This window comes from Hemiscyllium ocellatum, chromosome 9 (assembly GCF_020745735.1).
Source record: "Hemiscyllium ocellatum isolate sHemOce1 chromosome 9, sHemOce1.pat.X.cur, whole genome shotgun sequence".
Classification (NCBI taxonomy): domain Eukaryota; kingdom Metazoa; phylum Chordata; class Chondrichthyes; order Orectolobiformes; family Hemiscylliidae; genus Hemiscyllium; species Hemiscyllium ocellatum.
The window spans coordinates 62,352,523-62,370,029 of record NC_083409.1 but is presented as its reverse complement, the minus strand read 5'-3'; the positions used below and the strand labels follow the sequence as shown (position 1 = coordinate 62,370,029).

Sequence of the window (17,507 nt, the reverse complement as noted above, 5' to 3'; positions counted from 1 at the left end):
CATTTTGACATTTTGCAAAATTGTGATGCAGCTGCAGAAATACGACGTTAGTCTGTCTTTTTCTTTTTGGTTTTGTTGCTGTTGAACATTGAAGGCGGTTTTAGCCGTCTCTTGAGGTGTCATACCGATCCTGATGGGGGAGATACCTGGACGGCATTACCTTTAATATTCGGCGCTCCCAGTCAGTCGGACATGTTGCCTGGGCAACAGCCATGGCAACTGGCTCAGAGCCTGGGGCTGTCTGCTGCCTCTCTCTCTCCCTCACATACACACACATACACACACACGCATTTTACATCAGTTCGTCGCTGGATGATGTGGGAGCCGCTGGAGAATAAAGGGCTCGTACTTTAGAGTGAGGCAGCGCCAGAGCGAAACTCCGTGTGCCGGGCAGAGAGATAGAGGAAGGGGGAGTGGGCGAAAAGGGATTGCCTAGCTTTGGCCCGAGCACGGCACACAAGCGATGGACAGCATGCAGGATGCTTCTCCCTGCGCCTCGGGCCAGTGGCTGGCGGCTCTGCTGCTCACTCTCTGCTCCTTGTTGCCCACTTGCCTCCCGGCAGCTCAGAGCGTGGATTTCCCTTGGCCAGCTGTGGACAACATCATGGTGCGGCAGGGAGACACGGCCATCCTCAGGTAGGGGCTGCAACAGCAACCTGGGCGCTGCAGAAAACAATCTTATTTACACACTTTGACAGCTTTGTTTCTGTGTGTGTGTGTGTGGTGCTGCGGGGTGGGGTGCACGGAGCTGCCTTTTTTTTTGGATGCTGTTGGTGGGCGGAGGTTTAAGTTGCACATGGTTGACCAATCTTGTTGTCTTCTCTGTTGCATCGCTGTGTGTTTTCATAGTTCCCGGAGGATGTAGTTTTTGAGGGGAAAACAATGTACACAAACAAACAGCAGGAGCGGCTCCCGTACCGTCCATTCCACTGCATTGCGCGACACTTTTCCATCCCAGCTTAGTGTTACACCCCCTCCCCACCCCAACTCAAACCATCGTTATTTACTCGCGTCCGTGACAGTTGTGAATTACTGATCGTTTGTACCAGTTACTTGAATGAAAATCGGAAGAGCCAACACTGTCACTAATGCAATAGATTAAACTTGTAGAGAAATTCTAACAGTAAGAATCATGAATAGTTAACCCGGCTGTAAGAGTTGCATGTGAATCTAGACACTTCATTTTGCCACACCCTTTATTTTGCAGCCCACCTGCAGAAAAAAATGATAACAGATTGTCCTCATCATTTTGACAGACATTGCCTATCACTGTTTCCAAGCAGAAATGTGAAATTACCTTTTATTTTCTTATCACTATTTAATGCATTACTGATAACTTCAGAAGTACATACTGTGCTGTACTTAAGCGCCCACGCAAGATTCGCACTGTATATTAATATCAGATATAGAAAAGAATGAGAAGCGTTTGTTTAAAATAACAATATTTGGGTATTGTTAACCCCCATAGACCTCCAACTGACAATGCAGTAAGGTCTGAGTGATTAACAATACAGCATACCTTCAAAGCATTTGACACACCTTTAGTCTGTTTAGAAGTTTCACATCATTCTTTATCCTGATAATCAAAACACCATGAGGCTGAAAATCTTCAGTTAGAATCTTTCAAAATTATCAACAGTTTGATAGTTAACAAAAAATGGAAAACTGAAAGACAGAGTACATATCCTAATCATTTGCATTTTCTAACATTGTGTGTTTGAATTTTAGCTGCTCAGAGTTGGGGTACCACATTGGGCAGTTAATAATGAAATCCACAGGCAAAGAATAAGTGACAAGACCAGTTCAGCTCTGGAGTAGTGCACCTCCTTTTGGCCAATCACAGAGTGGCATTGACATCTTCCTATGGCTAGATTATCTCACCTTCTTAAATGAGGGGGGGGGTGTGCGGGGGGGTTGGGGGGAGAGCAGCAATGCTGGGAAAGCATAGGAGGGGGTATTCTGCTCAATCTGTTACATAATCTGCATTTTAAAATGTGTTGAACACAATAACTGTGATAGAATAGATATTTTTATGATGTAAAATTAATGAAAACACAGCCTTCTCTGTTATGTCAGAAATTTGACTGCATGCTGTTTTGATTTTCTTTCCCTCATGACTATGATATGATTGGATCATTCTAATAAACCCACACTTTCAATTGTATTCCTTATTATTTGGCTGGCCACATACAACGATATTTCACATTTCTAGGTGGAGCCCACTAACTAGCAAGAAACTATCTGAGGGAATTAATCATAAAGAACAATATTTTCGCACTCCAGCTGCATTCTGTAAACAGAATTACAATGTATAAGGTGAATATGAGTTCAACATTTGAGTTTTTAAGCATCTAAGCATTATTCATTGTGATTAATTTTGCAACTTCTTTCACGTTAAAAAAACGGTCCGGGTTGTGTCACAGGTGTTTATAAAAAGTAGCTACTGACACAGTCTTATTTACTTATTCTTGAGATGTGAATCTCATTTGCAAGTTCATCATTTATTATCCATTCTTCATTATTCTTGAAAAGGTGGCAATAAGTCACCGTCTTGAAAAATAGAAATCAAAATGGTGTAGTGTTCCCAAGGAGGTAATTTCTGGAATTTGGCCCAGCAATAGAAATAGCAATACATTTCCCAATCAGGGTGGTGTATGGCATGGAGGGGAGCCTGCAGGTGGTAGTTCCTGTCTGCTGTTGTCTTTGTTCTTCGAGGTGATAGAAATCTCAGTTGGAATGTGCTACTGTTGACGATGTCTCATGAATTGCTGCAGTGCATCTTCAAAATGGTTCAAAATGTTTCACTGTGCATTTGTGGTGGAGTGAATGAATGTTTAAGATGGTGGAAGCCAATCAAGCAATCTATAGTTTTCTTGGATTATGTTGACTTTCTTGAGAGTTGTTGGAGCTGTATTCATCCAGGTAAGTGAAGAATATACCAGCACCCCCTTGACTTGTGGTTTGTAGATTATTGGCAGACTTTTGCATATCTGGAAAGTCCCTAACCTCTGACTTGTTTTTGAGCCGCAGTACTGAAATGACTAGTCCAATTAACTTTTTAACTTTAAACATCACAATGTTGATGGTTGCATATCCAGTGATGGTATTACAATTGGTTGTCATAGGGAAATAGGTAGATCCTCCCTTTTAAGGGATGGTCATTGTCTGGAATTTGTATAATTTGCCACTTAACAGCCCAAGTCAGATAGTGTCCAGGTCTTCCTGCATATGGACACAAATTTCTTCAAATGGTGCTGAAAGTATACAATCACCAACTATTATTCCCACTTCTGACCTTATGTTTGATGGCAGTCCTTTGGAGAAGGAATAGAAAATGGGTCAGCTGAGGTCATGACCCTGAGGAACTTTTGTAATTGTGTCCTGGAGCTGAAACCATTGAACTCCAACAGCCACAAATACATTTCTTTCTGCTCGGTATAACAATTCTTCCCCACTTTCCATTCATTGTAATTTCTCGAGGATCCCTTGATTCTGCTTCCAATCAGATACTGTTTTGAGATCAAGGGCAGTCAATCTTGCCTCACTTTTGAAGTTCAACTCTTTAGTCCATATTTAGACTAAATATGTAAAACATTCTAGAGCTTTACACAGCAGAACCCAAATAGAGTATTGGCGAACAGGTTGTTGCTGAGTAAGCTGTGTGGTCAGAATGAGGAAGACTTCACTGGAGCAAGATGGAGACAGAATAAGTACCTGGAAATTTGGATCAAAGTGGGAATTCAGGTCAGCAGGAGAAAGAAATGCTCTAATTAAGGCTTAAACCAAGAAATAAAGTCTCCAGTGCGAGAGGCGAACAGGAGAGAAAATCAAGAGGTCTATCTGTACAGAGACTTGTAGCAGCATGACATTATGATTGCAGGGAACACAGTTGATAGGTGAGTAGGTTTGGTCAGTATTTTTAAAGTGAAAATTTAGTATTAGTTTGTGTTTAATCCTCTAGAATCTTGTTCTCTCCTATTTCTGATTTTTTAAACTAAGACAATCCATATTCTAAAGGTAAAAAGAACTCAAGAGTTGTGGGATGGCAGGTCAGAAAGGCCAAGTGGAATGTTTATCCTGTGGTATGTGTGAAGTCATAGACACACCACATTTTCTAGACAAACATATTTACAGATATCTATATAATGGCTGCACAACTTTGACCTCTGGGTTTCAAAACTTGGGCTTAGTGGCTGAAGTCTTTGTTTTGTATCCACAAGGCAGAAGACTATGTGTATAGCATACATAGCATGTATAGGGACATGGCCATATTGCAGGTTAGAAGTGGACAAGCAGGGAGGGAATGGGTGAGATCAAGGCAGGTAATGCAGGAGTTCCATCAATCTACTGTGCTTGCTAATCAGTATTGAATTTTTGGAAGATAGTGAGAGCAATGGTTCCTCCAGGCAGTGCAGCCAGAGACAAGCCCAAAGCACGACAAGTGACTTGGCTGTACAGGGGATGAGGAAAAGCAACAGAAGAACAGTAGTTAAAGGGGTTGCCATAGTCAGAGCATCAGTCAGGCATTTTGTGGGCGTAAATGTGACTTCAGGAGGCGTGTTGCTCTTGTGGAGTGCATACCTGGGCAATTTGGCACATTGTCAACTGGTTGCCACTGTTACTGAAAGTTGACTTCTATCAGTGTCTCCTCTTAGGGATTTCGAAAGAGTGGCCATGTCTAACCATCACTTCCAGTTGCACTATTAGGATAAGGAAATTCCTGGAATAAGAGAGAGCTCAGCCAGTTGATGACAGCTGAAGGAGATAAGATTTGGAGAAGGAGAAAGACAGGAAGCTAGCCTGGAGAACTTGGGATCAAGGACGTCTTACTTACATTCCAGTTTGAGGGGTCTTGATATAACTGATAAGTCTAATGCACGACTTGCCAATTCCTTGCAGAGAATGTTCATGAGGTAAATGTGGAAGGGCCTTGTTGATGGGTTTTTGGGAAGTTTGTGCACTCTCTTCAACATCTTGACTTTGCCTCAGCATGATATTGATGAGTTCTGTCAATACATATGAACTGACTCCATTTTGATTTGTCAAAAACCAAAGGCTTCTATATGTTAACAGGATTATTTTACTTTCTCAGGAATACTTTGCAAATATTAATGAAGCAGCTTCCTGACAGAGCCCTGCCATGACTGAAGTCTGAGTAAAACAATTGCTTCAGTAGTCTTATGGCTCAATCTGCTGAGAGCCAAGCATGGAGGAGAGCTCAACAGGAAGGTGAAGCTAGTGGGCAGAAACTTGGCAAGTTCAATATAATGTGGGAAGATATGAGGTTATGCACTTAAGCAAGAAAATTAGAGGAGCTGAGTATTGTTTAAATGTAAAGACTACAAAAAGCTACAGCATGGAGAGATTTTGGGGACCTGGTGCATACATCTCAAAAAGCAAGTATTCAGGTTGAGCATGTAATAGGGAAGACAAATGGGCTGCTGGACTTTTTTTAAAGAGGAATGCAGTATAAAAGTAAGGAGGTGTTGTTAAAACTTTGCAAGGCACGAATCAAACCTCAGCTGGAATACTGTGAACTGTTTTGGTCACGTTATCTGGAAAGTTATACTGGCATCAGAAGCTGAAATAATTCTCTGGAGCCAACATCGCATCACCGAGTCACTCTTCATTTACACATGGAGAATCCTTGACACTGATGCGGCTTCCTCAGAGCTAGCTGTCACAGTGAACAGAACCTCTGACTCTCCTGTTTAAATCTGCCAACCAGGGCTGTCTGATTGGACCAGGTTAACAGCCCCAATCAGGGAACTCATATTCTGTGAGATCCATTCAGCAGACCTTGTTGCAGTAACTACAGAAGCAGTCTAGAGTTGGTTCACTAAGCTGACACCAGGTATGGGAAAGCTGTCTATAAAGAGACGTTGAGTAGCTTGAGCCTGTACTCATTGGACCAGAGACCATAATCTCAGAGTAAGGGATTGCCTTACTAAGACAGAGATGAGAAGAAACTTCTTCTTACATGGTGAAGAGTTGGTGCATTTCCTTACTGCAGAGGCTGGATGGTTACTGTACATTCAAGGCTGAAATCGACAGAGTTTTAATCAGTGAGGGAATCAAGGGGTAGGGGGTAAAGGCAGGTAGATGGAGTTGAGACTGATCAGATGGGCCACAATGTCATTGCATGGTGGAGCAGACTCAATGGGCTGAATGGCTTGCTTGTGCTCCTATGTCTTATGGTCTAATCGACGGAGAGAATGTCAGTGTTTGCTGGATAAAATATTTGAAACACTTTTCTGCCTGAATTCCTGATCCAGCTCAGTCTCACTTCCATCTCGATCCAGAGGAAAGTTGAAAAAACACATTAAACAGCTGGCAAGTAACATAGACCATAGGACCACAAGAAATAGGAACAAGATTAAACTATTTACCTCCATCCCACAACTCCGCCCTTTGCACAACTGCACAATATCATATCTGTCAATTGAGAAGAGCTGAGTATATTGAAGTATCTCGCTTAGTTTTAATTCTCTGATGGGATGTGGGCATTGCAAGCAAACATAGTATTATAAGGGTGTGTTTTTCTTGCCCATCGTCATTACATTTAAATAGTAGCTTGCTAGGTTTATCAGAGGGCATTAATAATTAACCACGTTGCTGGAGGTCTAGAGTCACATGAAGGCCAGGCCAGGTAAAAATGTCAGATTTCTTTCCATCAAAGATATTCGTGAACCAGATAGGGTCTTACAACTCCAATTTTGCTTCTTAATGACCTGGTTAAGAGATCCAAAAGGCTTCCAGACATAAAGGGTGTCTTTAACCTTCCCCTTTCCCAGCTCAGATTGAATTGGAGGAAGCTGATAACACAACCGCTGTTCCACATTTGTGCCTTCACTCCCAACTTTATAACTATCACCGCTTGCCACACTTCTGTGGATCAGGTTAGATTCTACCCAGTGTCTTATGTAAACCAGTACAAAAAATTGCTATTTTTCAAGGAGCCCACGTATCATAACAACATTTCTCAGATGTATCTTAATTCCAGTTTTATGGTGCATCAAGCTTTGTTTGCAATGCAACAAAAGTCATTTAAAAAATTTTTTTTACAACAACTACTATCCATGGAGCTGTAATTAGGGGATAATAGTGATGAAGCCTTGATTGTAAAAGTTGTATCTTTCAAATATATTGAAGGAAGCCTCTAAAACAATTTTTAAAATGTTTTTCTTCAGTTTTCTTCTCTCATGTCCTCATCCGACAACAGACTTATGCAGGGATGATGATATTCTGTGCAATTAGCCATTTTAAATGTAAGAATTAAGATGGCTAGAGTTATCTTCCTCTTTTGTTGAGTTAAGGATGAGCTGCTAACATTTACAGATTCCAGAGAAATACTTAGTTAGAGTTACCTATATAATCATGGCATCCTTCCTGCACAGGTCCAGTCTCTAGCAGAATGTGACACCAAGAATTCCCAAGTAGAAACAGAGCACAGTGACAGGTCTGAAAGTTTGATAGTTTAAAACTTGGATGTCAGCAACTGGAATGTCTCAAGACGTGTAGATCAACACAAAGATGAATTAAAACCTTTGTGTTTCATTTTCCGTCTTCAAGTAAGTGTTTGAACCCAAGAGATTTTACTTCTTTCTTCTCTGTAGAGGATTTAAAACAAGACATTCCAGTAGGTGTCTGTATGGGTACACGAACAGGAAGGGTTTAGAAGGATATGGGCTAAATGCTGGATAATTTAGGATAGCTGGTCGGCTTGGACGAGTTGGGCTAAAGAGTCTGTTCCTGCGCTGTGCACCTACATGACTGTGTAATAGCTGGAAATCAGAATGCGAAAGGGAGAGAGGAACTTGGTGGAATTACAATCCCGAAGGGAGTGATACTAAAGAAAGTAACGGAGCTGCAGGCTGGAACATCTCCTGGTCCTGATGAACTTCAGCTTAGAGTCTTAAAAGAGGTGGCTAATTGGGTGGATTGATGCATTGGTGTTAATTTTCGAAAATTTGCTAGATTCTGAAAATATTCCATCAGACTGGAACATAGCAGATGTAACTCTATTCAAAAAATAAGGGAGTCAGGAAGCAGGAAAATGTAGGCCAGTTAGCTGGACATCTGTTGTGGGGAATGTGTTAAAGTCTATCAGCAAGGAAGTTATAACTGAGTTCTTTGAAAAACCAAATCTAATTGGAAATCCTATTAGATACCGACAGAGCTCATGGGATTAGCATGGATAGAAGATTAGCTGGTTGGCATAAAACAAATAAACATATAAAATTTAATAAATTAATCTTTTTCTGATTAGCAGGGTGTGACAAGTAGAGTCCCATAGGTGTCTGCTGAATCCTCAGCTTTTTACAATTTATATGAATGACTTAGATAGGGGGAGTGAAGACGTGGTAGTTAAATTTGCCAAGATATTCCGAGGCGATATACTTGGAAAATATCCTCACTTTTCATTCCACCAGCCGTCGCATTCAAAGGATTATCCTCCACCATTTCAGACAACTCCAGCAGAATGCCACCACCAAACATATCCTCCCCTCACTCCCCCTGTCTGCATTTTGTCAGGACTGTTCTGTCCAGGACACCCTAGTCCATTCCTCGATAGCTCCCAACACCGCTCCCTTTCCCACAGCACCTTTCCATGTAACCGCAGAAAGTGCAACACTTGCACCTTCACCTCTTCCCTGCTCACCATCTGAATAGTCTTTCCAGGTGAAGTAGCATTTCACCTGTACCTTATCCAATCTGGTCTGCTGCATTTGCTGCTCTCAATATGGCCTACCCTACAGTGGAGAAACCACACGCAGACGGGGTGACTGCTTTGCAGAACACCTTAGGTCCATGTGTACGTGCGCTCCCCTTGGCTGATAACTTTTATACAGCATCCTGCTCGCATGCCTGCTTGTTTGTCCTCGGCATGCTGCAATGCTCCAGTGAATCACAGCACAAAGTGGAAGAACAACATCTCAGCTTCAGACTAGGCACTTTACAGCCTTCTGGATTTAATATTGCATTCAACACCTTCAGATTGGAACTCGTTCCCTTTTCTTCCCTTTCTTTTAGTTTTGCTTGTTGCACTGTCTGTCACCATGTCCTCTCTCCCCTCCCGAGTCCAGTGGGACCATCTGTTCTCTCCAATTTGGCAGGAGGACACACTAAGGTTCTGCTATTCTTCCACTCCAATCACTTAGTCTGCACTGTCAGCAGCCTCTATCCCCCAGCACTCCCAGGACCCCCACTGTTGCATACGTGCTGCCCCTCCACACTTCACATCAGCTTTAATGAAGAATCACCTAGAATTGAAATGCTAGCTTGCTCTCTGTCCATGGATGCTGCCTGAGCCACTGTGCTGGTAGGAAAATATGTTGCAAAGTGAACAGAAGGAAGTTTCAGGGAGATATATTAAGCTGAATGAAGGCATGATGGCTCAGTGGGGTTAGCACTGCTGCCTCAAAGCGCCAGGAACCCAGGTTCAATTCCAGCCTTGGGCGACTGTCTTTGTGGAGTTTGCATATTTTCCCCATGTCTGTCTGGCTTGCCTCCAGGTGCTCCAGTTTCTTCCCACAATCCAAAGATATGCAGGTTAGGTGAATTGGCCATGCTAAATTGCCCAGAAGGTGCTCAGGGTTGCGTGGGTTAGGTGCCTTAGTCAAGGGTAAGTGTACTGGAATGGGTCTGGGTGGGGTACTCTTCAGAGGGTCTTGTTGGGCTGAAGGGCCGGTTTCCACACTGGAGGGATTCTATGGTCTGGCATGTGCAGTATAATGTGAGAAAATGTGATGTTGTTCATTTTGGAAGGTTGAAAAAGCAGTTGTTAACCAGAGAATGGCTGTAGAATTTTGAGGTGCGGAGAAATCTATGTGTTCTCCTGCGTGACTTACAAAATGTTAATATGCAGATATAACAAGTATAAAAAGATTAATGACATGCCATCCTTTATTCGAAGAGGAATTGAGCATTTGTTACAAAAACAGTTACAGTCTTGCCTGCCTTAATTGACCTAAGGTCAGGCAAGAAGACACCTTTACTGTCCATCCCCAGTATTACTGGGGCCAGTGATGAGAAAGGGATTGGCTGGCCACCCAACATAACTTATAACCCACCATGAAAATTACCAGGGGAGGGAAATCTGCAATTTATTTTATATTTTGCTTGTTAATTAGTTACAGTCATATAAGAGTTGGGGAGAATTACTTTTAAATCGTCAAGATTCACACTATTGAATCAAGAAGAATGTGTTCAATTTCCAAATAGTAGGGACAAGTGGTTGGCCAGGGGTTTGATATGCTGAGCAAACAGTGATAGGAACTTAGGGATGAGGCAGAGGGAGGTGGGACATCAAGTATTGACACCCCGAGGAATATTTTCAACCAGAGTTGGCCACGCGATTCACACCCAATTTGATACTATGCCTTTGGAAGACCAAAAAATCCCCAGGCAGTTATAATGTAACTGAGAGTTGATGATAATTGAGTATCTAGTAGAGCTGTCCTCAGATTGAAGGTGCAGTCTGTTTAACCTGTTTGGTCAGAATTTGAACAATTCATCAGTTTATCAATTGAAGTTCTGGAAGAGCAAAATAATAATTTTAACTTTCAAAAGGCACTGTAACCAATTGAATGGTGAGCAGCTGCAATGGGCACATGTAGTTGGTTTGTCTTCAAATCAGTAAATGATACATGTAAATGACGAAGAGATATTTTCAAAATATATTCCAATTGAAAGCTTGGTTTGGCAAATAGCCAGAATGAGCATTACAGCCAACTCAACACAGCAACTGAAGTTGAATCAACTTCAAATATCTCACATTAGTTTCTTTTACTTCTTTTTCTTCCTCTTTGTATGTATACCTTTTGATGAAGAGAACACCTTCACAGCAATGAGAATTTCATTTCCAAACTAATCAGAATGCGATAACACAGGGATTTACAAATGTTTACTTCAGTGTCAGCCACTATAGTCTGACAGACAGGAGTTAGTCATGTTCTGGTTTCATGGCAACTGCTGGTAACTAGGGCCAATCAAAATCTTAAACATGCAGTGGAACAATGAGGATTTTTTTTTAACTTTTAGTGCTATTCAGTGCCTCAGGCTCCCAATTTGTCTGATCCAGTGAGCATCATGAAATGCTGCCAAAATCTAGCTCAATGTAATTTGGTTTTGATATTTTGGATTTGTGTTCTGCATCCACGTTACATCAGGTAAGTGCTACAAGTCAGACATTTTGTGCTACTTGGACCATACAGAGCAAAGTAGATTTACCATGCCATCCAAGTTATAATGGGCAAGATTTTGCTTCTGGGGTTGATAGCCTGATATTGAAACCATTTCCATCTCCCCACTATGCACCAGTCAGAGCTCTTGAATTTCCTTGAGATTGGCAGATTGGTTGGCAGGCAGGGTTTGTCACACAGTTAGCAATGATGAGCATGAGATGGAAGCAAAACACATGAAGTTCAACCCTGGTTTAAAGGCAGCCATTTTAGTGGCAGTAATTTTGCGTGGTCATGGAATCTTGAGGTTACCAGGAGGGAGACAGAGCATTGCCAATCAGAGTACAACTACCCTGATATTCATGGATGCAACTCTTGAGGTTCTGTTGAGACAGTGAGGTAAAAACAATGACTGCAGATGCTGTAAACCAGGTTCTGGATTAGAGTGGAGCTGGAAAAGCACAGCAGTTCAGGCAGCACCTGAGGAGCAGGAAAATCAATGTTTCGGGCAAAAGTCCTTCATCAGGAATAGAGGCAGAAAGCCTCCAGGGTGGAGAGATAAATGGGGAGGGGGCTGGGGAGAAGGTAGCAAAGAGTACGATAGATGAATGGGGGTGGGGATGGAGGTGATAGGTCAGAGAGGAGGATGGGGGAAGGTAGCAAAGAGCTTCAGGGCAGAGGAAATGACCTGGGAGTTGCAGTGGAACAGCTAGTTGTAAGAGATGATGGAGATAAAAGCTGTCTCCCTCAGAGGATGAAGTACAATATAGCCAAAAGTAGCTGGGAATAGGGCATCGGTAGTCACAAGCAAGGTAGCTCTACTTTGTACGCATATGTCAGACATTCTGCAGCAACGTAGGTTATGGGCTGAGAAGAGAGAAGTCAAATCTAGCTCAAGTACACTGCATTGGCACAGGGCTTTGAGAAAATGGCCTCCCCTATTGAGAAAGTCAGCAAATTGGTGACGAATCATATGTGGCTGTGTCTGAGTGGATTTAGGAACAACAAACTGATGCCATGTTCTGAAGCATTGAACATTGATTTCCAGTGTATAATACTTCAGTATATTTTCATTGTAAGCTACAGTCATAGTTTGTAATCAAATGGCATTATAATTTAAACTTGCTGTAATCCAGGCATATTGATGTAAGTATGGAGTTACTTGAGTAATCCAGAACTTGCTGATTTCACACTAGAAGAACCATATAACAAGCTGATCAGTTTGGGATTCACACAATTTTTTATATCTTTACTTGCTACTGCAGACTATTTTGACAATTGGAGCTTCTCCGTGCATTCACATGTTTTTTAGGTCTGCTATTTGTGTTTCTATCTGTAAATGTGAGTAGGCATGGTACAAGCCTGGTGTTCACTGGCATCATTCCATTCATCTTTTATTAATCTTCCACATTGAGGTATGGGTGTGGCAAGGTTGGCATTTGATATCTATATAGATAAACATCTGACTAGCTTAGTGTGGTGCTGGAAAAACCAAGGAGGTCAGGCAGCATCTGAGGAGCAGGAAAATCGATGTTTGGACAAAAGCCTTTCATCAGGAAATCGACGTTTTGCCCAAAACGCTGATTTTCCTGCTCCTCAGATGCCGCCTGACCTGCTGTGCATTTCCAGCACCACTCTAATCTAGACTCTGATCTCCAGCATCTGCAGTCCTCACTTTCGCCGTCTGGCTGGCTTTTCAGGCCAATTTGGAGGACAACCAAACATCCAACATGTTGATGCTGGAGTCATATATACACTGAACTGTGTAAAAATGACAAGTATCCTTTGTTAAAATATCATCAGTAAATTAATTTTATGACAATCCAAGTGCTTTGTGATCACTTATACTAATGGCCAATGTAATTTGTTTCCAAGTTTTGTTTGTAAAGCTGGATGCAAATTGACACAAAATTGGCTCGATGTTCGAGAATGAAAAGGATAGATATAGATTGAAAGAAGATATCAGCAAATATCAAGTGGGCAAAAAAGTGACAAATGGAATACAGTTCAGAGAAGTCTGAGGTAATACCTTTGGGGAGACTAAAGAATGTAAAGGAATACACAAGAAATGGGAGGATACTGTGAGCTATATAGAAAGTTGGAATGTTCGTCACAGATTCTTGAAGATAGCAGAACAGGAATGAGGTGGTTAGCAAGACACATAGCATACCTTCCTTTATTAGCTGTGACATGGAATATAAGAGGAGGGAGGTTATGCCAGAGCTGTGTAAAACTTGAGTATGGCCACCACTTCAGTCCTGTGTGCAGTTCTCGTAACCTAAATTGATGTAGTTGCATTAAAGATGGTACGGTGGAGATATACCAGGATGTGGCGAAGACTGGAAAATTGGAACAGAGGAGGCTGAGTTGAAATTTGACTGAGACAAGGTTCTTAGTGGTCTACCTAGAGTGAATGGGAAGAACTTACTTACCCAGCAGAGGGGTCAGTGATTCAGGGCATACATTTAAAGTGATTAGTAAAAGCTTAAGTGAGGAGACGAGTAAAGATTTTTCATGGAAAGGGTGGGCAGTGTCTGGAACTTATTGAAGTATAGACCAGTGAGCTTTACACCAGTGGTGGATAAGTTGTTGGAGGGGATTTTGAAGGACAGGAGTTGGAATGGCAAGGACAGATTAGGGCTAGTCAACATGGCTTTGGGCAAGGCAAATCGTGTATCACTACCTCGAATGAGTTTTTTAAAAGAGGTGACAAAGAAGATTAATAAAGAATGAGCGGTAGATGTTGTCTATATGGACCTTAGCAAAGTGTTTGACAAGGATCTGCATGGTTAGTAAGATTTGATCACACGGGGTCCAGGGGGAGCTAGCCAACTGGATATAAAATTGGCTTGAAGGTAGGAGACATAAGGTGGTGGTGGAGGGTTGCTTTTTGGACTGGAGGCCTGTGACCAACATTGTGCCACAGGGATTGGTGCTGGGCTCACTGGATGTGAATATAGGAAGTATGGTTAGTAAATTTGCAGATGACACCAAAATAATTGGTGTAGTGGATAATGAAGAAGTTTATCTCAGAGTACAATGGCACCTTGATGGGCTGAGGAAAGGCAGGTGGAGTTTAATTTAGATAATGTAAGGTGTTGCACTTTGGGAAGGCAAACCAGGGCAGGACTTACTTTTCTCACACTCCTCACTTTCTCAAGGATAATTAATGGTAGAGTCCTGGGATTTGTTGCTGCACAAAGAGACCTAGGAGTGTAGGTGTGCTTTTCCTTGAAAGTGGAGTCACAGGTAGACAGGGTGGGGAAGAAAGCATTTGACATACTTGCCTTCATTGGTTATAACATTGAGTATAGGAGTTGTGATGTCATATTGCGGCTGTACAAGATATTGATAAGGCAACTTTTAGAATACTGTGTATAATTCTGGTTGCCCTTCTATCGGAAGGATGGTGTTAAACTTGAGAGGATGCAGAAAAGATTTACAAAGGTGTTGCTGGAACTGGTGGGTTTGAATGAAAGAGAGAGGCTGAATAGGTTTGTAATTCATCCCCTGGAGAGTCAGAGGCTGAGGGGTGACCTTACAGAGGTTTATAAAATCATGAGGGGCACGGATATGGTGAATAACCAAGGTCTTTTTCCTAGGGTTGGGAAGTCCAAAACTATAGTGCATAAGTTTAGGGTAAGAGGGGAAAGATTTAAAAAGGACCCTTTTCACACTCAGGGTGTGGAACGAGTTGCCAAAGGAAGTGGTAGTAGCGTGTACAGTTACAAAATTTAAAAGGCATCTGGATGGGTACATGAATAGGAAGGGTTTAGAGGGACATGGGCCAAGTGCTAGCACATGGGATTAGGACAGATTTGGGATGCCTAGTTAGTTTGGATGAGTTAGACCAAAGGGGATGTTTTCATGCTGAATGACTGTGTGACTTTATGAAAGGGTAGTAAAGTTTTAATGACATGTAGACAGACAACCAAATCACAGCACATTAAAATTAAGATACTCAATGACCCTCAGATTTAACCAAATAGTTTTGAACTAGGCACTTTAACAACAATACCAGACTTTGTGACAACAGCTTAAACAGTAGATTTCCCAATTTATTAATAATGCATGCAGCATTAGCAAAGAAAGGTAAACAACAACATAATCTAATTCAATGTTCTGATAAAGGTTCACCAAACTTGAATCATTAACTTTGCTGTCTTCCCATAGACACTGTCAGAACTGCTGAGTTTCACCAGCAATTTCTGTGTTTGATTTAGATCTCCATCATCTGCAGTTCTTTGCTTTATCTTAATGCAATCCAATTAATGTCTTTGATTTGAACCCAATCTTCTTTGGTTCTCACCCCCACTTACACAGACAGACAAACAGACACAGAGCAGGATTAAATCAAAAGAAAGAGTAAATGAGATGTAACTGGTCAGCTAACTTTTGCAAGCTTGATGATTTGTAATCTCATAGGCACATGGTATTGTAACTTGCATGATTTCTGAAGACTCTGATACATGCAACTACCTTCTAATAGGTTCCGAAGAGTATTCATTTAATACTTACGATTGGGATTCTACTCACTGAATTTTCAATAAGTTGATAATGCGAGGATAACCAGAGAGGGATCAAGCCTCCATCCTGTAGCTTTTTCAGACACAATCCTTCTGACTTAAACACAGTTCAAAACCAGTTCAAACTTTGATTTCTCTTTGTTAGTCTGGTTCTCTCCCTGTCAGGCCCCAGTTAACATTTAACATCTGTTTGAGCATAATACATCCCCGGAACTAAGATGTCTAGAACATTCCTTGAACAAGAGTCAACTTGCAATTTACTTCCAAGCCTGGACTCATAAGCCAATATCAGTTTGTTGCTCTCCTCTATTTTTAAAACAACTTGCTGCTCACAGTCAAAAGGTTACCTTCAGTTTTCAGCTCACGGTTCACAGCTCCAAACCAAAGATAATTTTAAAAATGTGAACTATCAGCAGAGTTTCAAACAGGCTGGATGGTTTGTTTTTTCAATTGGAACAGATATGCCTGGCAAAGTAGCTTCCTGTCATGCAATTTATTCTAAATTTTCTCAGTAAGAGAGAGGAATATGCAGAGGTGCAGGAGAGTGGAGGTACATGAAATGTTCCTCAGGAAGGCCAGCAGGGGCATAATGGGCAGATCTTGTTTCTCCTAAGCAATGTCAAGATTGGTGAGTTAATTTGGAAATTAGGTAAGATTAGGAGGAATGAGATTATCAATGTCAAGAGGAAAATGTCCGATTCTGCAACCAAGTTTAGAATAGCAAAATGGGAATCTCAATGTAAAACCTCTTACAAAGATTTCACATTCTTGAATGAAGGCAATTGGGCTTTTAATGACACACTAACTTAATCATTACTGCCAAACACTCCTACTGGTCCTGAAAAGCTAATTTTTATTTTTTGTGAAATGTCAAATAACTCCATAATAATAAAGTAGATCCATTTGTTTCTTGAAAAAAATGTTGAAGTCTGTTTATTTTAGCTTGTTATTTATTTCAAATGTAATGATCCATTTCAATAACCAAAAATGTAAGCTAAAAGTTAAAAAAAACTTTTCTTCGACTTCCTTGTTTGCTGTCTGTGGGAATACTTTCATCTGATTGACACTTTACCCTGCATATTGATATCACTGCATGTTGGGAAGAGCTAATCTATGCCACAGAGATCACTAGGTCTTTCTGTGCCATTTTCTTTGAAATCCAGGTCATCAGAAAACAAAACATGTTGTGCAAACATGGAGGATCCTTATTTCAATTATTACAGATATTGCTAATATTTGTTTTATTACCAATGCATCAACACCACCCAAAATGACAGATAACATTTCCAATGGTGATAATATTATGGTTATAATTTTCATCATCCATCAATGGGATAGTGGAATGAATGTCCTTGGAGGTGATATTTATGAACAATGTGATCAGGTGCTGAAGTATGATAGTACAGAATTTGTCAGTGTGGGAGAAAGTGAGGTCTTGGGTGAACTGGAAGAGTACTTTTTAGGACTGGATGCTTTAGATCAGCAATATCTAATGTCTCCTGTTCCTTGTTGTTCTTCATTTCTTCCATCAGCTACTGTTATCGATCCATCCATTGCCTCAGCTTCCTTCTTAAGAAAATCCTTTGAAATACCACTTTGCAGGACATGATTGTTCATAACCTATTGAAGCCAGCTAGGTTTGTATTACAAAGCTGCACCAGGATCATGAAGATAGAAATAGGATCTTGTGCAGTGTTGTATAGAGATGTAAGTGTTCAGATACATAATTCTTTGAAGTTTGCATCATGTATAGACAGGGGGTTAAGAAGTCATTTAGCATGCTTGCCTTTGTTGCTCA

At 41.2% G+C, this 17,507-nt stretch overlaps 1 protein-coding gene across 1 annotated transcript in view; it reads left to right on the top strand.

The window, feature by feature from the left end:
- Window positions 1–274: 274 nt before the first annotated feature.
- Window positions 275–17,507, top strand: part of negr1 (neuronal growth regulator 1) — a 535,089-nt gene continuing 517,856 nt past the window's right edge. The window contains exon 1 of the mRNA XM_060829789.1: window positions 275–636. Coding sequence (XP_060685772.1) covers window positions 464–636 — 173 coding nt within the window. The 5' untranslated portion in view covers window positions 275–463. The remainder of the gene's footprint in view (window positions 637–17,507) is intronic.